At 48.8% G+C, this 23,685-nt stretch overlaps 1 protein-coding gene across 1 annotated transcript in view; it reads right to left on the bottom strand.

Moving 5' to 3' along the window:
* MAPT (microtubule associated protein tau) overlaps window positions 1-23,685 on the bottom strand; it is a 108,591-nt gene that overhangs the window by 34,742 nt on the left and 50,164 nt on the right. Inside the window, 3 exon segments of the mRNA XM_049781801.1 lie at window positions 310-396; window positions 2,752-2,838; window positions 9,402-9,560. Coding sequence (XP_049637758.1) covers window positions 310-396; window positions 2,752-2,838; window positions 9,402-9,543 — 316 coding nt within the window. The 5' untranslated portion in view covers window positions 9,544-9,560.

The following is a 23,685-nucleotide window of genomic DNA, read 5'->3' as shown; positions in this document are numbered from 1 at the left end:
GATCCTTCAAATAATGGCTCAGTTGTCTGGACTCCAACCAAAAACTCAGGGAAGTGGTATATGTGTGTATTTGGGGTGGGTGACCCCAACCCTGGGCATTGTGGGCTTGAGGAGGTGGGACTCACCCAGAACCGGCCTGAATTGGATGGGAGAGAAGACACTGGCCGACCCTGCTTGTCTGTAGAGCTCTGGGAGACCCAAAGCATCAGGTTAGAACCCACACTTTAGTGAGGCGATCCTGTCTCAATAAGAGCCCAGCCAGCCCACGCCTGCCCCTTCCAGCCACAGCTCCATGGGCGCCACCCTCACCTGTGGTTCCTTCCGGGATTTCCGTGTGGGGTGGAGTGGCCGCTGGCTCCCCAGGGCCTCCCTCATCCACTAGGGGTGCAGTCACATCTGGAAACCACCGAGAGGGCCTTAGGGGTGCTGGGAGACTCACCCCTTGGTTCCCTGTGCGGGGGCAGTGCAGGGTGGGGGCCGGTAGGACTCAGCCACATGCAGAGAAAGCAGCAGCCCCCAAGCAGGCGAGGTTCTGTCCAAGGGGCGCCCACTCCGGGGCCAGAAATGTGGGGGAAAGGCCCTTCTCAATATGCAGAGAAAAACATGGCTGGGAGGGTCCCTGGGGGGCATATCAGAAAAACACTGAAGTATGGACAGAGGATAGGAGAAGAGGGGCAGGGACAAGGCTGGGCAGGCCAGGGCTCTGGGGCCTTGGGCAAGTTCTTTCTCTTCTCAGTAAATAAGTTTCCTCATCTGCAGAATGGGAACATCTGAGGGGCTCCAACATGTCTTGTTTCAGTCCTTTCTTGCCTAGCACAGAGACCCCCCCCAGGCCATGGACAGTGTGTCTGGTCTGGGGGCTAGCGGGTCCCCATCTCTGGTCAGCCGCTAGGATCAGCTTACATTTCCCCTTCCTGTGCCAGGCCCAGCAAAGCTCTCGAATACTCTTGCTAATAAACAGGGGACACAGGACTCAAAGCTTTAAAAAATCTTCCCTGGGCAGAGTCAGAGCTACGCATGGTGTGCAGTCTGGCCCTTCGCTGCTCTCACATGGGCACATGGAAGTCTCCAGAACACTCCGGATAGGGCACTTGCGAGCAATCTGGGTGTTGGGCACTTTGGGATTCGTGCTTCCAGACCTTCTAGGGCGCTAGGAAACTCACTATGTCCTCACAGCCTGCAGCTATGGCTCAGAGGGGCCGACCTTCCCTATCCTATCCCCCAGATACAACTCTTCTGAATCCCTTTCTGTGAGAGCACCCACATAATTGGGGAGTGAACAAGAGCTGGGAGGAGGATAAAGTCTCTATGGGGAAAAGGTGGGAAGTTCCCTTGGGTGTGTAAGAAAAGCCCCTTTCTCCTGAGCACCCTAGTCTCCCCTCCATTAGAAGGGCCATGCAGGACTCACTGAGGAATTCTCCTCTTCTTGATGGAGAGAGGACATGCAGGTCTCAGGGCTTCAATGACCTCTCCTTCTTCTTCTTCTTTTTTTTTTTTTTTTTGGGTTTTGGGTCACTCCCGGTAAGGCTCAGGGGTTACTCCTGGCTATGTGCTCAGAAGTTGCTCCTGGCTTGGGGGACCATATGGGACACCGGGGGATCGAACCGCGGTCCGTCCAAGGCTAGCGCAGGCGAGGCAGGCACCTTACCTTTAGCGCCACCGCCCGGCCCCCTTATTCTTCTTTTTAGTTTGGGGGGGCCACACCAAAACACACCCCACCTAGTGCTGAGATTTCTCCTGGTTCTACTTTCAGGGATCACGCTTGATAGGACTTGGGGAACCATATGGGTATCAAACTTGTGCAAAGCTTTGTGCAAGGTAAGTGCCCTACCCATATCTTATCTCTCTAGTCCTGATTTATTTATTTATTTACTTATTTTTGGTTTTTGGGTCACACCCAGTGGTGCTCAGGGGTTACTCTCGGGTCTGTGCTCAGAAATCGTTCCTGGCAGGCATGGGGGACCATATGGATGCTGGGATTCGAACCACCATCCATCCTGGATCGGCTGCATGCAAGGCAAACACCCTACCACTGTGCTATCTCTCCGGCCCCTAGTCACTAATTTGTTATTTTCTTTCTGCTCTGGGGCAGAGGAGAGGGGAGGCCTTTTGCAACCACGAGGCGACACTTCAACCGTGAAAACTGGCAGAAGACAGAGGTGAGCCCTGAGGAATGTTGTTCGAGAGCCGAAACTCACTGTGACAAATGAACCTCTTCAGAAAGAGGTGAGTTAGCCTGCTTGAAGGACAGATGGGAAGCAAGAGCTTCTCAAGACAGATCAAGGAGTCTTTGGAGGAAGTAATGGACAACTTCGTGATGACCCATATGTGGAAAGAAGATAGCTTAGAAGATGGGCTGGAACTAACCCAACGGCCAAGATCCAAAGCTAGACCAAGCCGAGAACCCAAGATGAAGTCAACAAACCCAAGACCATCTCCAAAGCCTGGTGGCAGAAATACTCTGGCCTGTAGCTTCCTCAGCTGAGCGGCAACTCCAGGGCTAGGGGCCTGGGACAGAACCAGGGGGGGAAGAGGGACAACATTCGGGGCCCAGCCAAGCCCACCCAGATGGCGACCTCTCCCAGTTCAGCTGCCCAAAGCATATGATGATGCTGCCCAGCCCCAAAGGAACATGACCCTTAGCCCCAGGCTAGGTGGCATCCAGGGCAGCAGGAAGGTGGCCCTGTAGGGCCCCAAGCAGAGCCAAGCACAGGCTGGAGAGGGGGAGCAATAGCAGAGAGGGGACCACACCTTCAGCCGTGGGCGTGCTCCTAGCATCAGAGGCTTCAGAGCCTGGCTCCTCAGATCCTTCCTCGGCAGGGGCCTGTGGGGGAGATTCTGGAACACACAGTGAGTCCCTCAGCTGGGCCGCCTTGCCCCAGCCAGCCCAGCCCTCTACCTTGGCTGAGATTTGGTGAGAGAGAAATCGGCCCCCAAGGAATCCAAATGCACAGAAAGTGGACTCAGGGTGACTAGGTCACTTCTGCCTGGCTCAACCTTGCCCCACCAGAGGGTGAGGAAACATGATGGGCTGTTTCTGGAGTTCACAGTGGACATGGACTCTGGCACAGACGGGCAGACAGAAAACTTGGGAGCGGGCCTGGTGCTCAGTTTAGTGGGGAGACCCGGGGTCATCACTGCCATCACCCAGTGATGAGACCAGGAGCCTTCCTGAGATCTGTCCAGTTCTGCCCCAGGACAGTCCTTGCTTGAACACCTGGTAGTTCAGCCTGTCACTGACAAACACCCAAAGCCAAGGGGGTTTCAGAAGAACCATATATCCTTCCCCCACCAACTGGGGTGTGGCACCCCAGTTCATCATTTCAGAGGGGGGCTCTGCTTCTCAGAACCCTGAGATGAATGGGAGAAGTAGAGGTAGTTAGGGCTTGAGAATAGGCTGTCTCCACTCGCTGCCCCCCTCAAAAATAAAGTCTGAAAGGGAATTTCAGCAGCTTCCAACAACTTTTATCATACACGTTTCTCAGCTCCTGAACCTGAGCTTACCCACAGCCTGCCAAGCTTTTTTTTTGGCCCATACCTGGCTGTGCTTATAGATTACTCCTGGCTCTGTGCTCAGAAATCATTCCTGGCAGGCTTGGGGAACCATATGGGATGCTGGGAACTGAACTGGGGTCTGTCCTGGGTCGGCTGCATGTAAGGCAGATGCCCTACCACTGTGCTATCACTCCAGCCCCTGACTAGTTTTTGTTTTGTTTTGTTTTGTTTTGTTTTGTTTTTGGGTCACAGCCAGCAGCACTCAGGGGATACTCCTGGCTCTATGCTCAGAAATCGCTCCTGCAGGCTTGGGGGACCATATGGAATGCTAGGATTCAAACCACCATCCTTCTGCATGTAAGGCAAATGCCTTACCTCCATGCTATCTCTCCCGCCCCCTGATCAGTTTTTTTTTTTTTTTGGGGGGGGGTCACACCCGGCAGTGCTCAGGGGTTACTCCTGGCTGTCTGCTCAGAAATAGCTCCTGGCAGGCACGGGGGACCATATGGGACACCGGGATTCGAACCAACCACCTTAGGTCCTGGATAGGCTGCTTGCAAGGCAAACACTGCTGTGCTACCTCTCCGGGCCCCCCTGATCAGTTTTTGTTCGTGCAAACAGGCTATGGTGTCTTGAAACCATGAACCAGCTTCGATGGCCCAGCTTGGAGCCTCTGCACATCATGGTGCCCCAACCTTGCCTAGTGCCCAATTCTCTCTCCTCTGCAGCCCTCAGCTTGGGGTGCTGATCTCAAATCAGTTTCCTGGTGAAGGAAGGTAGGAGGAAGCTTAGACTGATGTGAGATCTGATGGGGGGAAGTGTCAGGAGGACCCACAACACCTTTTAATTCATCAGGCCTTGCCCTGGAATCTGTTCACAGGCTCCATAGGGCTCAGGCAGGGCAGATCCCAGCTCCAAACTCTGCCCCCAATCCCCATGCTAGCTAGTGTTTGGGTCTCAGATGTGAGTTCTTTGTTCCTATGCAAAACCTGTCTCAGCCTCATCCCAGAAAGATTGCTGGCTGAGGTAACACCTTCTGTGAATTTGTGAATTGACACCCACTCCCCATTTGGAAACACCTCAGTCCAAAGTTTTAGCAGTGAGAAGAAATCTATTTAGAGCAGCAAAAAGCCCTCAGTATCATTTGCTTTCTTTCTTTCTTTTTTTTTTTTTTTGTGGTTTTTGGGTCACACCCAGCAGTGCTCAGGGGTTATTCCTGGCTCCAGGCTCAGAAATTGCTCCTGGCAGGCACGGGGGGTGGGGGTGGGGGTGGGGGGGTGGGGGGGTGGGGGGGTGGGGGGGTGGACACGATGACCATATGGGGCGTTGGTATTCGAACTGATGACCTCTTGCATGAAAGGCAAACGCCTTACCTCCATGCTATCCCCCCAGTCCCTCATTTGCTTTCTTGAGAGAATATTCTTTGGGGGAGTAAATGATCTTCATCTCCTTTCCTTTCAGAATAGCTACAGAAATTAGTGATTTTAATTTTACATGTATATTTGCTTACACATATTTCATCCTAAGACTTGGGACCTGATGTTATGCTAAATAATTGAATCATGTAAGCAAACATACTTTAGTTAACTCAAGACCTTTAAATAATTGGACAAACATTTGTCTTGCTTTATGAGTTGAGTTTAGTTTCCTCTTAACAAAAAGGAGAGTGGGAGACTTACTTCCCTCCTGGGCTCATGTCAGAAAAATTTTGTGAGGCCGGGAGGTGGTGCTAGAGGTAAGGTGCCTGCCTTGCCTGCGCTAGCCTTGGACGGACCACGGTTCGATCCCCGGGCGACCCATATGGTCCCCCAAGCTAGGAGCAACTTCTGAGCACATAGCCAGGAGTAACCCCTGAATGTTACCAGGTGTGGCCCAAAAAACCAAAAAAAAAAAAAAAAAAAAAAGAAAAAAAAGAAAGATTTTGTTTGTTTTTTGGGTTACACCTAGCAGTGCTCAGGGGTTACTCTTGGTTCTATGTTCAGAAATTGCCCCTGGCAGGCTTGGGGGACCACATGGGATGCCGGAATTAGAACCACTGTTCTTCTGCATGTAAGGCAAACACCTTACCTCCATGCTATCTCTCTGATCCCAAGAAAGATTTTGTTATAAACCTTTTAGGTTAAGTAAAATTTTATTTGATTGTATTTTATTTTATTAATTTTTTTATTTGTTTCTGGGCCACACCTGGCAGTGCTCAGGAGTTACCCTTGGCTCTGCACTCAGAAGTGGCTCCTGGCAGGCTCAGGAGATCATATAGGATGCCAGCAATCAAACCTGGCAGTACAAGGCAAATGCTCTACTGCTGTGCTATCACTTTGGCCCCAAGAAAAATTAGATTTTTAGAAAAACTCCAGTAAACATAACAGAGCCTATACCCGGTTTCCCTGATTCTTTTTTTCTGGGGGATGATGATGGTGGTGGTTTTTATGTGTCCAAATCCAGCAGGAGCTCAGGGTTTATTCCTGGCTGGGCTTGGAGATCATCTGTGGTGTCAGGGATAAAAACAGGATGGGTGACATGCCTTAGCCCCTGTACTATCACTCTGGCTCTGCCCTCCTCAATTCTTATTTGTTTTGGGGCAATAATCAGCAATGCTCAAACGTTACTCCTGGCTCTATACTCAGGAATCACTCCTGGTGGTGCTCAGGACCATATGGGATGTTGGAGATCAAATCCAGGTTGGTTGTTTTTTTTGTTTTTTTGTTTTTTTGTTTTTGGTTTTTGGGCCACACCCGGCGGTGCTCAGGGGTTACTCCTGGCTGTCTGCTCAGAAATAGCTCCTGGCAGGCACGGGGGACCATATGGGACACCGGGATTCGAACCAACCACCTTTAGGTCCTGGATCGGCTGCTTGCAAGGCAAACACCGCTGTGCTATTTCTCCGGGCCCCAGGTTGGTTGTTAAGGCAAAGGTCCTCCCCTCCCTAATTCTTGACATCTTACATAATGATGGTGGTCCTCAAACTATGGCCCGCGGGCCACATATTGTATGTGTATCTGTTTTGTTTCTTCATTGCAAAATAAGATATATGCAGTGTGCATAAGAATTCGTTCATAAGTTTTGTTTTTACTATAGTCAGACCCTCCAATGGTTTGAGGGACAGTGAACTGGCCCCCTGTTTAAAAAGTTTGAGGACCCCTGGTACATCCATTTTTTATTTCATTATTATTATTTTTGTTTTGGGGTGATATCTGGCAGGCTTTGTGATCTAATCCCAGCTCGGTGCTTGGTGCTTGGGTGTTGCTCCCAGCAGGGGAGCATGTGGCCCTGGGGCTTAAACTTAGGGCTTCCCACATGCAAGACAAGTGCCTTTCTACTGAGCCACATCACTGGCCACAATAATTTAGTTTTAATTTACTCTGAAAGCCAGGCAGCCCTAAACACTGTCCGTTTTCTTTCTTTCTTTTTTATTTGTTTGATTTTTGGGTCACACCCAGCAGCGCTCAGGGGTTACTCCTAGCTCTACGCTCAGAAATCGCTCCTGGCAGGCTCGGGCGACCATGTAATATGCCGGGATTCAAACTACTGTCTTTCTGCATGCAAGGCAAATGACTTACCTCCATGCTATCTCTCCAGTCCCACACTGTCAGTTTTCATGGGTGCTTTCCCAGGGCAGAATTCAGCAGATATAATTCTCAGTATGAGATACTAATGACTGATGTTTCAAGGAGGCTTGGCTGAGATAGTCACAGGAGGCTAAAGCAATTGGACTGTCTAGGGGAGTGATAGCACAGTGGTAGAGTGTTTGCCTTACACACCAACCTGGCTTCGATCCCCAGTATCCCCCATGGTCCTGAGAGACCACCAGGAATGACCCCTGAGTGCAAAGCCAGGAGTAACCCCTGAGCACAGCTGGGTGTGGTCCAAAAACAAAATCCAAAAGCAATGAATATAGTGACTTCATGGTGAAGTGCAGGCCTGATATGCCTACAGTTTGGTTCCTCCCAGCCCACATGTACTATTCACCTGAGCTGTAGACACACTTCTGAGCTTGTAGTACTGTGTTCCAGCCCACACCTGCAGGGGAGACTGTTTAGTTCTGCAAAGTGGAAGCTTGGAGGGTGAGCTGTATAGGGGAGACAATCTGGTGACTGCTGCTGAGTTCCCAGGCAGTGTCGAAGCCCTGCAGACCATTGATTGTTCCTGTCCACCAGTGTGACTGAGATGTATGGACTTTTCCACAGTCTCTGCCCATGGCTTTAGGTTGTGTGTGTGTGTGTGTGTGTGTGTGTGTGTGTGTGTGTGTGTGTGTGTATGGTACCAGGGGTATAAACTAGTTTTCACACACACAAGGTTGAATGCTGCCCCTGAGCTACATTTCTGGCTCCCAGTTCTCTCTCACCCCTTTCACTTGCCAAATTTCCTTTTCTATTTTGTTTTTCTTTTGTTTTAGGGTCACACTCAGGGGTTATTCCTGACTTTGCATTCAGGAATCAATCCTGGCAAGTTAGGGGGACAATATGGGATAAAGTGTGTTCTGGAACATTTAGAAGTTGATCAAGTTTACTAATGCTGGCAGGAGGAGGACTACTATTAAACTTCTCTGGCCGAACAGGTGCTAAGCAGGCCTTGAGAGGAGAAATAAAAAGAATGTAGGAACTATAAATGGTGTTTCCTGTTGTTGTTTTTGGGCCACACCTGGCAATGCACTCAGGGATCATCCTGGTGGTGCTTGGGCACGATCTGGGTGCCAGGGATCAAACCCAGATTGTTTTCAGGTAAAACAAGTGCCCTAGGGGCCAGAGAGATAGCATGGAGGTAAGGAGTTTGCCTGTCATGCAGAAGGTCGGTGGTTCAAATCCCGGCATCCCATATGGTCCCCTGAGCCTGTCAGGAGCGATTTCTGAGCATAGAGCCAGGAGTAAGCCCTGAGCAATGCCAGGTGTGACCCAAAAAAACAAAACAAAACAAAACAAAAAAGAACCCCCCCAAAAAAAGCCAAGTGCCATATCTAGTACCCAGGTATGATTTTTGGCTATGAAGTATCTCAGTACTTTCAGCACAAAATGTCCATTGCTTTCCAATTCACCCCTGAAAGTGGATTCGGAGAGCAGGGTGAGTCCTTCTCTTGGGCTGGTTGTATCATCCAGGGGCCATGAAGCAGATTTGGAGTTATTCCTGCAGTGCTCAGGGAGCCACAGCAGGCCAGGATGATCAAACCTGGTGCTCCCACATACAGCAGCCATGTACTTTGCATTCTAAGGATGGGGGAAGGGTCTGCTGGAGGACTCAGACTCACCCCAAATTAAATGGACTGTCAAGCCCTCTGCTATCTGGGCACAAGCCTTCACTGTTGTTTTATTTATTTATTTATATTATTTTTATTTTATTATTATTATTATTATTATTATTATTATTATTATTATTGGTTTTTAGGTCACACCCGGCAGTGCTCAGGGGTTACTCCTGATTCTATGCTCAGAAATCACTCCTGGCAGGCTTGGGGGACCATATGGGATGGCGGGATTCGAACCACTGACCTTCTGCAGGAAAGGCAAATGCCTTACCTCCATGCTATCTCCGCCCTAGTTTTTTAAGTTTTTTTGGCCACACCTGGTGGCTCTCAGGGTTACTCCTGGCTCTGCGCTCAGAAATTATTCCTGGCAGGCTCAGGAAACCATATGGAGTTCTGGGGATTGAACACAAATTGGCCATATGCAAGGCAAATGCTCTACCCACTGTGCTATCTCTCAGGCCCACAAACCTCTACTTTGGAAGGACATCTTTCAGAGAGCCCAATGCTAAATTTTCTTGACCCTTTTCGAATTAGTAAGCCCCATCTGCTGAAGTTCTCATATAGTTGGAGGATTTAAACCCCCCTGAAATATCTGCATGCAAAGTCCTTGGTGCCAGCCTTTCTCAAGGCCAGCAGTGGGCAGCAGTGCCCAGGCCTGGCCAGTACTGACCTTTCAGGCTGCGGTCTGCGTCGCCCCCATGGTCCTGCAGCACTGAGTAGCCTCCCTGTGATGGGAGATCTTTCCTCTCCCCCATCCCGTACACCGAGGTGTGTTCCTCCAGTGAATTGAGCTCCTGGCGGGGTTCAGCCATCCTGGTTCAAGGCCCACCTGGAAGAAGGAAGAAGGAAGGATGAGGTGGGGATCTGCTAGGCACTGCGGTGGGTGGAGTGCCAGGTGCCCCATCTAGGCAGGTCTGGCCTCCCTGGCCCCTGATCCCCTCCATAGACGCCCCAGCTACTTACAAGCCCAAATGTGACTGTCCTTGCCTGTGCATTTTTGTTTTGTTTTGGTTTTTGGGTCACACCCGGAAGCTCAGGGGTAACTCCTAGCTCTATGCTCAGAAATCGCTCCAGGTAGGTTTAGGGGACCATATGGGATGCCGGGAATTGAACCCGGTCTGTCCCGAGTTGGCTGCATGCAAGGCAAAGGCTATTTCTCTGGCCCCAGCCCAGAGCCATTCTAACCTCACCAGCAGATGTCGCTGTGAAGCCTGCAAGGGAAATTTATTTCAACAAGGCAGGGACACCCCAGAAGGAAGTGGGGTGTAAGGAAAGCTCGGCTCTGCCTTTGCTGAGCTCTTTCTTGGGTTTGTCTTTGGGCTGCAGTGCTCAGGGCATTGTCTGTGCTTCTGGGGAGCAAACCTGTCTGGCTTCAGGCAAGAGAACTGGCCTGAGCACTGCTGAATGTGGAGGAAAATCCCTCCCCCACAAAATAGATGAATACATTCAAATTACAAATCTAGAGAGAGGGCCAGACTGATAGCATAGTGGGTAGGACATTTGCCTTGCCAACCCAGGTTTGATCCCCAACATCTCATACGGTCTCCCTGAACTTAACCAGGAATGACTCCAGAGTGCAGAGCCAGGAGTAACCTCTGAGCACCACCAGGTGTGGCTCATAAACGAACAAAACAAAACAAAAAATAAGCCAGGAAACCTAAATAAATATTTATTCTATATTGCTTATATCCTATTGTATTTTTTGGGGGGGTCTGGCTCAGGGAAGTTGGGGGTTGAACTCTCAATGCTTGTTGGAGTCAAATTTCTCCCTTAAAACTTGTATAATTTTTGGTCTTGCATTATTTTTTTATCCTCTTGTCCTTTTTCTTTTTTCTTTTTCTTTTTTTTTTTTTTTTTTTTTAGCGCTACACCTGATAGTGCTCAGGAATTACTCCAAGCTCTGTGCTCAGGAATCACCTCTGGTGGGCTCAGGAGACCATGTGGAGTGACAGGGATTGAACTTAGGTTGGTTGCCTGCAAGGCAAGAGCCCTATCTGCCATATTATTGCTCTGGCCATCTTTTCTATTTTTTTTTTTTTGGGCCACACCCGGCAGTGCTCAGGGGTTACTCCTGGCTATCTGCTCAGAAATAGCTCCTGGCAGGCACGGGGGACCATATGGGACACCGGGACTCAAACCAACCACCTTAGGTCCTGCATCGGCTGCTTGCAGGGCAAACACCACTGTGCTATATCTCCGGCCCCCATCTTTTCTATTTTTTGCTTTTGAGCTACATCCATCCATTAGTGCTCAAAGGCTATTCGCAGCACAATATTCCAGAGTTGCTCCTGGCAGGCTTGAAGGCACCACACAGTGCTGGGAATTCAACCCAGACCTGCATGCAGAGCATATGCTCAGCCCACTGATCTATCTTCTGGTCCCACTGTTGCTTTTCATTTCAAAACTTCAGCTGTCTAAAAATTGCACATGGGAGCCAGAGAGATAGCACAGCATGCAGTGTGTTTGCTTTGCATGCAGCCAACATAGGTTTGTTTTTTTTTTTGTTTGTTTTTTTTTTTTTTGGTTTTTGGGCCACACCCTGTGACGCTCAGGGGTTACTCCTGGCTATGCGCTCAGAAGTCGCTCCTGGCTTCTTGGGGGACCATATGGGACGCCGGGGGATCGAACCGCGGTCCGTCCTAGGCTAGCGCAGGCAAGGCAGGCACCTTACCTCCAGCGCCACCGCCCGGCCCGCCAACATAGGTTTGATCTCCGACATCCCATATGGTCCCTTGAGCCCGCCAGGAACAATTTCTGAGCTCAGAGCCAGAAGTAGCCCCTGAGCACTACTGGGTTTTGGCCCACAAATAAACAAACAAACAAAAAAAAAACTGTACACAGCCTCTGGCAGCCTCCTGCCCACACACACGAGCACCCTTTGCCAACAAAGCAAGACAGTGATGTGGATTCTGCAGGGCCATCCATGTGGTGACTAACTTAGGGACACCCTCAGACATTGAGCTTTGCAGGCAGGTGCAGCAGGAAGCCATAAGTGTGCTGTGCTCTCTGAAGCGGCCCCACCACTTGGGCTCAGGCAGGTTGGACCCATACGAGGCTCTCAGACTGGGGCCTACAGCTGGTCTCTGCCCACGAACAAGGCAGCTGTGTTCTTCCCTGTGTGGCTGCTTTGCACTCAGGAGAGCTGGCAGGGCCTCCTTTGGATTTTTTTATTTTATTTTATTTTACTTATTTTTTGGGCCACACCCAGTGGCGCTCAGGAATCACTCCTGGCTCTTCGCTCAGAAATCGCTCCTGGCAGGCTCTGGGGACCATATGGAATGCTGCGAATTGAACCAGGATCAGTCCTGGGTCGGTTTCATGCAAGGAACACGCCCTACCGCTGTGCTCTCTCTCCAGCCCCTGGGTTTGTTTTTAAGCACAAGCAGAGACAGTGTCAAAAGGTGCCTTGGAGCAAACCAGGCAGTGGTGGGCAGCAGGAGCTGGAAGGAGGAGAAAGGACAGTTGGAACTCAGCACAGTGCAAAGGCTGGAAGGAGAGGGGGACCGAGGCAATGGGGAGGAAAGCGCAGATCCAAAAGGAACATTCTAGAAAACACCCAAAACCTTCAACACTGGGCTGGGGTCATGTAGATGAGTCTTTAGAATGGTGAGTAGGCATGAGGGCTAGGTGGGGGGCCCCAAGTTACAGGGACTCTGTGGAGTGGTGGCAGAGGGGTGCTGAGATGGGGTCCTGCTCTGAAACTCACTGCTGCAAAGGAGACACCTCCCACCCTCTGGCTGTACCTAAAGCCCCGGCCAGCTGTTCTGCCTTCAGCTCTAATGTGTTCTACAACCTACTTTGTTCTTTTGTTTGTTTGTTTGTTTGTTTTTGTTTTTGGGTCATACCTGGTGGTGCTCAGAGGTTACTCCTGGCTCTATGCTCAGAAATCGCTCCTGGCAGGCTTGGGGGACCATATGGGATGCCGGAATTTGAACCACTATCCGTCCTGGATTGGCTGCGTGCAAGGCAAATGGCCTACCACTGTGCTATCTCTCTGGGCCCTACCTTGTCTTCTGGTATAATTTTATTTATTTATTTATTTATTTATTTATTTATTTATTTATTTATTTATTTTTGTGGCCACACCCAGCGAGGCTCGTGGATCACTCCTGACATGTTACTGAGGTGACCAGGTGACTCTGTCTGTACACAGAGTTGGGGGACTCACCAGACTCTCCAGGACACAAAGTTGGGATCTATATCTAGTGGTGCTCAGGGGTTACTACTGGCATGGCTGAGAGGACCTTACAAACTGTTGAGAATCAAACCTAGGTTGGCTGAGGGCAAGACAAGGCAAGTATGTTAACCCTTGTTTCTCTGACCCATATAACTAAAGTGTTTTTTCTTTTTTCTTGGGGTGGGTGTCTCACCTGGCAGCACTCAGGGGTTGCTCCTGGCTCTACACTCAGAAATTGCTCCTGGCAGGCTCGGGGGACCATATGGGATTCGAACCACTGTACTGCTCTGCATGCAAGGCAAATGCTTTACCTCCATACTATCTCTCTGGTCCCTCCCCCATTTTAAAAACAATATCTTTATTTAGGGGTCGGAGAGATGGCACAGCGGTAGGGCATTTGCCTTGCATGTGGCCGACCCTGAAGGGACCCGGTTTGATTCCATGCACCCATATGGTCTCACAGCCTGCTAGGAGCAATTTCTGAGTGCAGAACCAGGAGTGATCCCTGAGCACTGCTGGGTAGCTGGGTGTGGCCCAACAACCAACCAACCAACCAACCAATCAATCAATAAATAAAGTTTAAAAAGGTAATATCTATAAAAATACAATACAAAAATCCCTTCCTTACACCTATATTCATTGCTGCACTATTTACAATAGCCAGACTCTGGAAACAACCAAGATGCCCTTCAACAGGTGAGTGCCTAAAGAAACTGTGGTACATATACACAATGGAATACTATGCAGCCATCAGGAGAGATGAAGTCATGAAATTTTCCTATACATGGATGTACATGGAATCTATTATGCTGAGTGAAGTAAGTCAGAGGGAGAGAGAAAGATGCAGAATGGTTTCACTCATCTATGGGCTTTAAAAAAAAATGAAAGACATTTTTAACAGTATCTCAGAGACAAGAGAGATGAGGGCTGGTAGGTGCAGCTCATGACATGAAGCTCATCACATAGAGTGATGAGTGCAGTTGGAGAGATGACTACACTGAAAACTATCATAACAATGTGAATGAATGAAGGAAGTAGAAAGCCTGTCTCGAGTACAGGTGTGGGGGGGGTGGGAGGAGGGACATCTGGGAAATTGGTGGTGGGAATGTTGCACTGGTGAAGGGGGGTGTTCTTTACATGACTGTAATTATACAACTATAATCATATTTGTAATCACGGTATTTAAATAAAGATAATTATAAAAAATAAAATAAAAAGGTAATATCTTTATTTAAGCACTGTGATTACAAACATGATTGTAGTTGGATTTCAGTCATAAAAAGAACACCCCCCTTCACCAGTGCAATATTCCCACCACCAATGCCCCCCAACTCCCTCCTCCCCCATTCCCTGCCTGTATTTGAGACAGGCATTCTACTTCTCTCCCTCATTAACATCGTCATGGTAGTTGTTAGTGTATAACTAAAAATTTTTAATGGAGGGGCCGGTGCGGTGGCACTAGAGGTGTCTGCCTTGCCAGCGCTAGCCTAGGACAGACTGCAGTTCGATCCCCCGGCGTCCCATATGGTCCCCCAAGCCAGGAGTAACCCCTGAGCGTCACCGGGTGTGGCCCAAAAACAAAAAAAAAATTTTTTTTAATGGAGTAACAGTCAATGGAGTAATATTCTGCTTTAACTTTGGGTCAAAGGTCAGCATAATTTTTTGGCCACACTCAGCAGCACTCAAATGTTATTTCTGGCTCTGTACTCAATATCATCTCTGCTGGGATCAGGGGACCATATGTGGTGTTGGAGTAGGTGATATGCAAGGAAAATGCATTACCCATTTGTACTTACTCTCCAGTACTAGCAACAGTGAGCCTATATTTTAGATTTTGTTCTGAAGGTTTTGTATGCAAAACCTGAGATTTTGCATTAAAAACACCAAAAAAAGAAAGAAAGAAAGAAAGAAAGAAAGAAAGAAAGAAAGAAAGAAAGAAAGAAAGAAAGAAAGAAAGAAAACCCACAGAATTTTTGTATGCAAAAATTGAGATGCAAATGTATGAATGAATGTTAGGCTGGGCTCCAATACACTAGGTTCACAGACAATAAATTGTTAATTTCATATAGTTTCCATGTGTCATGATGTATCAGTTTTCCTCCCATCTAAACATTTGAAAATGCAAAACAATTATAAATAAAATTTCCAAGAGCAAGCCCAAAAAGCTCTGTTAACTCAGGACCAGGTTTGGTCTGCGGGTCAATTGTTTTAAACTATTGCTATTAGTGTCACCAATTTTTTTTTTTTTTTTTTTTTTTTGGTTTTTGGGCCACACCCAGTGACGCTCAGGGGTTACTCCTGGCTATACACTCAGAAGTCACTCCTGGCTTGGGGAACCATATGGGACGCCGGGGGATTGAACCGTGGTCCGTCGTAGGCTAGCGCAGGCAAGGCAGGCACCTTACCTCTAGCGCCATCGCCCGGCCCTATTTCATTTCTTTTTTAAGTACTTAGAGGATCTCAGAGGTTACTCTGCACTCAGGAATTACTCATGGTTGTGCTAGGGTGTTCATATGGGATGCCAGGGATCAAAACCAGGCCAGCCATGTGCAAGGCAAACTTCCTACCCACTGTACTGTTGCTCTGGCAATATTTATTTTTATTTATTCCAATATTTATTTTCACTTTCTATCTCTCAAAAAAAAAAAAAAGCATCACTATAAATAAGTCTGCAGATATGCATTTGGGTCACTCTCCAAATTCTTGGTATGAACTTCTGCACCCAATGCTTGGTTTTCTTAGCTGCTTTTAGAGGTTTCCATAGCTTTTGAGTCAGAAGCAGAAGGGATAATGCGAACCCTGGGATTAATCCTAGGGCAGCACCTAATTTGGGGTTGGAGGACACAGCTCCATCTCGTGAGCTCTTTGGTTGTTAGATTGCTCCTTTAGCACTTCAGAGCAGTTACAGGGTGATGGTTTCACCACAACCTCACCATCTGCAGAACCAGCCCCTTTGCAGATGGAAGGAAGACAGATGTGCTGTAGGCAGTGGAGTTAATTACAGGGAACTGCAGAGAAACGAAATCCTTCTGAAAACAAGGCCACAATCTGTGCAAGCAAAACTGCCATTTCTTCAGAGCTAATGCTATCTTCTGAGGAAGCTCATCACCATTCCAGGGGCGGCAACTGGCCTTAGGTCCATGAACTTTCTGCTTCAACAGGCCCCGGAAGTTGCCTCTTTCCCACAGCTGGGTGAGCATTCTCTGTGCGTGCGCGTGTGTGCGTGTACGCGTGCACGTGTGTGTGTGTGTGTGTGTGTGTGTGTGTGTGTGTGAGGGTTTACTTCTTCCTCTGCACTCAGGAATCTTTCCTGGCAGACAGAGATTAAATCTGAGTTGGCCATGTGCAAGGCAAATGTCTTACTCACTGTACTATCATTCTAGCCTTAAAAAAATATTTTTGGGGGGCACAACTGGTGGTTCTCAGGGATTACTCTGCACTCAGAAATCGCTCCTGGCAGGCTTAGGAGACCATATGGGATGCCAGAAATTGAACCAGGATCCATCTTGGGTTGGTTGCGTACAAGGAAAATGCCCTACTACTGTGCTATCTCTCCAGCCCGTTTTATATATATATATTTAGCAGTTTTTTTTTTTGTTTGGTTTTTTTGGGCCACACCCGTTTGATGCTCAGGGATTACTCCTGGCTAAGCGCTCAGAAATTGCCCCTGCCTTGGGGGGACCATATGGGACGCCGGGAGATCGAACCGTGGTCCTTCCTTGGCTAGCGCTTGCAAGGCAGACACCTTACCTCTAGCGCCACCTCTCCAGCCCCCCCCCCCGTTTTATATTTTTATCTTAAAATTATAGTTTAGGCAACATGGTTGCAATAGTACAATGTTTATGGTGCTGAAGTACAAAGTTACTGCACCTCACAATTTCCAGAGCTCCCCAAGCTCTCCACCACTGTCCCTATTCCTGTTTAAATAAGAATTTACTTGATATAAGCAAAAGGAAGACATTGTTGGAGAGTGAAATGTCTTGTCACAGGACAAGCCCCCCACTGAGGGCCCCTCTTGTGATCACCAATAGCTGCAGCACCGGGACCTGATGTACCAAAAGGTCCCAGTCATGAGGTAGAGGGACTATTCATAGACACGTCACCGAACCCTCACAGCAGTCCTCTGAGTACCATCGCCACCCTAACGCCCTCCTGGTCACCCTCACCACCATCACAATCATCATCACCACAGTCACCATGATCAGCGTGATCAATACCAGTGTCATCATTATCACCCCAGGCAGCACCATCAGCAACATCCTTAATGTCATTATTAGCATCACCATGATCTTCATCACCATTGTCACCATCAGCATCACCAAATGACTCCATCCCCATCACTTCCATCACTATCACTCTCACCTCATATTTGCCAAAACTATCTTCACAGAGACTGGAGCACATCACAAAGAATGGCAATAAGCAGTGCTGGCGGGGATGCGGAGAGAAAGGAACTCTTATCCACTGCTGGTGGGAATGCCGTCTAGTTCAACCTCTCTGGAAAGCGATATGGAGATTCCTCCACAAACTGGAAATTGAGCTCCCATTCTATCTAGCTATACCACTCCTAGGGACATGCCCTAGGAACATAAAAATACAATACAAAAATCCCTTCCTCATACCTATATTTGTTGCGGCACTATTTACAATAGCCAGGCTCTGGAAACAGCCAAGATGCCCTTCAACAGATGAATGGCTAGAGAAGCTGTGGTACATATACACAATGGAATATTATGCAGCTGTCAGGAGAGATGAAGTCATGAAATTTTCCTATACATGGATGTACATGGAATCTATTATGCTGACTGAGTAAGTCAGAGGGAGAGAGAAAAACACAGAATAGTCTCACTCATCTATGGGTTTGAAGAAAAATAAAAGACAGTTTTGCTATAATTCCCAGAGACACAAAAGAAGAGGGCTGGAAAATCCAGCTGACTACATGAAGCTCACCACAAAGAGTGATGAGTGCAGTTAGAGAAATAACTACATTGAGAACTATCCTAACAATGAGAATGAATGAGGGAAGTAGAAAACCTGTCTCGAGTACAGGTGTGAGTGTGGTGGGGAGGAGGGAGATCTGGGACATTGATGGTGGGAATGTTGCACTGGTGAAGGGGGGTGTTCTTTACATGATTGAAACCCAACTACAATCATATTTGTAAACACGGTGTTTAAATAAAGATAATAAAAAAACCCAACTATCTTCAGTACAGATACCCTGATTCCCATTGGACAGATGTGGACCACAGCTGTGACTTTCTGACGATCAATAAGAGGTGACACCAGAAGCAGTGCCTGGTGTTGATCAGTCACACTCCGTTGCCCCCCATTTTTTCCCTTCTGGACCATCGTCGCCTGTTCCCCAGCACAGATCTGGGTGAGGAAGAAGCATTCTCCAGGACTTGAACCACCGCCATGAGACTGACTCACCTGAGCACCGACCGGTCCAGGGACAGCAGGAGACAGTGTTTAAACCTGGGTGAGAGGCAGGGGATGCTGACACCTCTCTCTCAGCTCAGTTTCCTTTCACCTACCCTTATCTCCTCTGCTGTCTTCCTTCCTTGAGCCCACAGTCAAGTCCAGCTGTGCACCAAGGCCAAGATGTCCACACAGAGACAGTGTATGAAAGGCACAAAAATAAGCTTGGCCCCCAGGTGAGTATCCAGCTCGATGAGACCTGATTATCACCCTGCAAATCCCAGTAATCTAAGTGAGTCATAGACAGGAAGTAAACACAGCAGTGCTGCTCTCCATGGTGAAAGTGGTCTTTTTGCTTTGTTTTGTTTTTTGGGCCACACCCGTTTGACACTCAGGGGTTACTCCTGGCTATGTGCTCAGAAATCGGCCCTGGCTTGGGGGGACCATATGGGACGCCGGGGAATCGAACCGTGGTCCGTCCTACGCTAGCGCTTGCAAGGCAGACACCTTACCTCTAGCGCCACTTTCCGGACCCTGTGAAAGTGTTCTTACTTTCTTCTTCTAAATCAAGCCACCCCCTTTGGGCTCATCTCTTCTCTCTGGATTCCCTAGACTGACTCAGAGGCAGTGGATGGAAGGAAGACATTATTGGTGAGGCACAACAGCTGAGTCAAGTTTGGAAATGAAAATAAAAAGAAAAAAAAAGTATAGCACAGTGGGTAGGGCATTTGCTTTGCATGAGGCCAACCTAGGTTCGCTTTCTGGCATCTCATATAGTCCTCTGAGCCTGCCAGGAATGAGTACTGAGTACAGAGCCAGGAGTAACCCCTGAGCACTGCTGGGTGGGGCCTCCCAAACAAAAATAAAATCAAGGGGTGGGCGAGGTGGCGCTAGAGGTGAGATGTCTGCCTTACAAGCGCTAGCCAAGGAAGGACCGCGGTTCGATCCCCCGGCGTCCCATATGGTCTCCCCAAGCCAGGGGCAATTTCTGAGCGCTTAGCCAGGAGTAACCCCTGAGTGTCAAACGGGTGTGGCCCGAAAAACCAAAATGAAATAAAATAAAATAAAATAAAACTAGAAATAAACAAAAGCATCTTTATAACTTAAGAAACAACAAGAGGGACGTATCAAATGATGACCAGCCTTGGACTTGCCAAGCCAAGCAGTGGAGGAAGGAAGAGGTGCCCAGAAGTGAGAGCGGGTCTGGCCACTTTGTACATCAAAACGGTAACTGTTGACATTATTGTAACCGAGTAAACAAACTACTACAAAAACACATGTGAAAACATCCTGAATGATGAGCACTGCAGGGGAGTCACTCTCATTCTACCCTGCCCTTTGGACGAGGAACTGTGGCTGAGAGAGGCACAGGAGCCTGCTCAGGGCCACACAGCTAGCTAGAAAGGAGGAGTGAATCTCTGGGTGCTGAAATGCGACTCTGCTGCTTCACACATTGGCTTTCCTAGCATCCATACAGTCTCTCTCTGAAATAATAATAACAATAACAACAACAACAACAACAACAATAATAATAATAGGGGCCGGAGAGATAGCATGGAGGTAAGGTGTTTGCCTTGTATGCAGAAGGTTGGTGGTTTGAATCCCGGTATCCCATATGGTCCCCTGAGCCTGCCAGGAGTGATTTCTGAGCACAGAGCCAGGAGTAACCCCTGAACATGGCTGGGTGTGACCCCCCAAAAATAATAATATTGGACCAGAGAGATAACGTGGAGGTAAGGAGTTTGCCTTGCATTCAGAAGGACGGTGGTTCGAATCCCGGCATTCCATATGGTCCCCCAAACCTGCCAGGAGTGATTTCTGAGCGTAGTAGAGCCAGGAAAAACCCCTGGCTGCGGGTATGACCCAAAAACCACCACCAACAACAAAATAATAATAATGACGATGGTGATAGGAGCTGGAGAAATAGCACAACGGTAGGGTGTTTGCTTTGCACATGGCCAACCCATCACAGACCCTGGCATCCCATATGGTCCCCGAGTCCCAGGGGCAATTTCTGAGCAGAGTCAGGAGTAACCCCTGAGCGCTGCCGGGTGTGACTCCCTCAAAAAAACCCCAAAAATTCTGTTAAGGTTCTGGAGGGCACCCTTTTTTTGAACCTGAGTCCCAGACTCCTTGCAAAGAACCCCAAAATGTAGGTGCCAGGCAGAACCCGCTAGGGGGCAGCATCGGCCTCAGCGTTGGGGGCGGAAGATTCTGGAGCCAAGACCATGGGTGCTGCAGCCCTCTGTGACTCAGCGCAATCACCGCCACCGGGTAGGGGTAGGGCAGGGCACGGTCTGGGGAAAGGGCACCTGAGACCCTGTAGGCGAATCCCAAAGCCAGGCCTGGATGCCATGACACTGCCTGAAAGCACTGTGGCTGTCCCCAGGGCCCCACTGTACCTAGAAGGGTGACTTTCTCTCTAAAGCTGTTGTTAAAGGTTTTAGGGTTTTGTTGTTGTTGTTGTTGTTGTTTTCCTTTTGGACCACACCCAGTGATGCTCAGGGGTTACTCCTGGCTATGCACTCAGAAATCGCTCCTGGCTTGGGGGACCATATGAGATGCTGGGGGATCGAACTGTGGTCTGGTCCTAGGTTAGCGCATCCAAGGCAGATGCCCTACCGCACAAACATAACCCTTAACCGACCTCTCTGATAACCGAGGAGGGACAAATCCAGAATTCCCCAAAAAGCCTCAAAATGATCTTGCTAGCTGAGGTTATCAGACCCCCAAGCGTCTTCTTTGCTCTGCTGGGCTCTTGGATCAGCAGTGCCAGCCCAGTAGGTGGAAATGACAGAGCCCAGCTCAGGACAGGACCATCATGTTCAGATGTGTTCAGACCTGGAGTCACTTCACTCATTGCTTATGGATTTGTTCTTTTGTTTTGTTTTTTTGGGGGTCACACCCGGCGGTACTCAGGGGTTACTCCTGGCTCTATGCTTAGAAATCACTGCTGGCAGGCATGGGGGACTATATGGGATGCCTATCGAACCACCGTCTGTCCTGGATCAGCTGCGTGCAAGACAAATGCCCTACCTCTATGCTATCTCTCAGGCCCTAGGATTTGTTCTTATTTGAGGCTACACCTTGCAGCGCTCAGGGCATACTCATAGCTTGGTGTTCAAGGATCCTAGTAGGGCTCAGGGGACCAGATGGGGAACTGGGGATCAAACATGGGTTGGCCTTGTGCAATATAAGTGCCCTGCCTACTGTACTATCTTTCCAGTCCCTCATCAGCTATTGTCATGCTTCCTTTTCAGATGGGGAAAATGAGGCACGAATGGTTACCTTGCCAAGGTGACACCATGTTTTTGTTTTTGTTTGTTGTTGTTTTGAGTCATACCTGGTGGCACTCAGGGGTTACTCCTGGCTTTGACCTCAGAAATTGTTCCTGGCAGGCTCGGGGGACCTTATGGGGTGCCAGGAATCGAACTCAGGTCCATGCTGAGTCGGCCATGAGCAAGGTGAATGCCTTACAGCTGTGCTATCTCTGGCCCAAGGTGACACCATGGGAACATAACTAAGTCAGGGGCTCAAAGCACAGGCACAGAATTTGACCTAGCTAAGTGACAATGATGAGTAGATTTAAACAGCAACTAATGACCTAGGAAATTTAGGATTACCAGGAAATGGGTCCAACCAACCCCAGACTGCTTTTGCTACCTTCCAAATCTGTGTTCATACTTTGTTCTTTAATGTTTATATCCAGTTGGTTATTATTTTGGGGGGGAGGGAATTCCCAAGCAGTGTTCGGAGATCCCAAGAACCAACCCTGGCAGTACTCAGCCATTCAGACCAGTAGTTCAGTGCAATGGACCACCAAGATATGATGCTGTTTGGGCCTCCCTCTTTGAGGGACCACCAGGAGAGATCCCAGATGTGCTGGGAGCTTCCAGGGTCACACTGGGAAAGGTGTGTTCTTGTCCCCTCCAGCTGTATAATTGTAAAAGGATTCCTAAGAGGAGGTGCAGCTAGTCTCCTGGGTCAGGTGAAGTTGGGCCATTCGAGGTCATTAGGAAATCCCTATGCTCAAACATTGGGGAGTCTATGGCACCTCAAGGGAAAGGACGAACTCAGGACTTAAACAAACAAACACTCCTGGAGGTGACAGATTCAGATGAAAATGCTAATTCAGTGGGCAGCCTATGGCTAACCCAGGTTCAATCCCTGGAATCCCATCCCAGAAGGTCCCTGGAGCCCAAGCCAAGAGTCAGGAGTAATCCCTCACTGAGTATCTCTGAGTGTGCCTCAAAAATAAAACAAACAAGCAAGCAAACAAACAAACAAAGCAAGCAGCAGATTTCACAGCCAATACCCCCACCCCCAGTTGGCACCCAGCCACAGGAGGGCAGACTTTCAGAACAGAAGATGGCACAGCAGACCTCAGTGGAACTCTAAGGCCTGAGCTTGTGGTCCCATCGCCTCATAGGGTATCACAGAATGTTCTAGAACTGAATTTGAATAAGTTGTAGAAAAAAAAGAAAAGATTTCAAATGATTGCCAAATGAAGTGGAGAGAGGATAAAGGAAGCCACAGAGAGGAAAGACTTATGCTAGTAAGAAGAGGCTGGACCAGTTCTGGGCCTCAATTCAGAGAGAACAATCCAGAATTGTATGGTCGCTTGAATGGAGGCTGCTCTGGGGGGAGGCGGGACCTCGGGCACACACATACACGCCGTGTGTCATGGCTAATGTCACTGGCTAACGGCCACAGGCTCAGAAGAGCCAGAGATGTTTTCCGAGGACAGTTCTGGGTTAAACTTAGAGTTCGTGGCATTTTTGGTGTCCCCTTTTGTATCTGCGGGTAGGGCCAAATGACAGGTCACTGGTGTCCGGTGTGAGTCATATTCAGCAGCTTCCCTCCCTTCAGGTTGTGATGTTGAGGGTAGGGCACCAGGTGGGGCCTGGGAGGAGGGTGGGGGTGGACTGCTCACTTGTTCCTGTTCAGGGGCATCCCCCACCCCGTGACCTGATGCCCACTAATTCCTCTGGAGATGCAGCCCGAACAAATAAGAAAAGCACAGTAAAATCCCGCTGTGTTTTTGACCTTTTTACCCACACCCAGTGATGCTCAGGGGTTACTCCTGCTCTGCACTCAAAAATCAACCCTGGAGGGCTGGCGCGGTGGCGCAAGCAATAAGGCATCTACCTTGCCCGTGCTAGCCTAGGGCGGACTGTGGCTCGATCCCCTGACATCCCATATGGTCCCCCAAGCCAGGCGCAATTTCTGAGCGCACAGCCAGGTAATCCCTGAGCATCACCGAGTGTGGCCCAAAAACCAAAAACCAAACCAAAACAAAACAAAATGAATAAAAAGCAACCCTGGAGGTGATGGGGGACCATATGGGATGGCAGATCAA

Source organism: Suncus etruscus, chromosome 1 (genome assembly GCF_024139225.1).
Source record: "Suncus etruscus isolate mSunEtr1 chromosome 1, mSunEtr1.pri.cur, whole genome shotgun sequence".
Classification (NCBI taxonomy): Eukaryota; Metazoa; Chordata; class Mammalia; order Eulipotyphla; family Soricidae; genus Suncus; species Suncus etruscus.
Note: the sequence above shows the minus strand (reverse complement) of the source record. Positions and strands in the feature narration are given on the sequence as shown.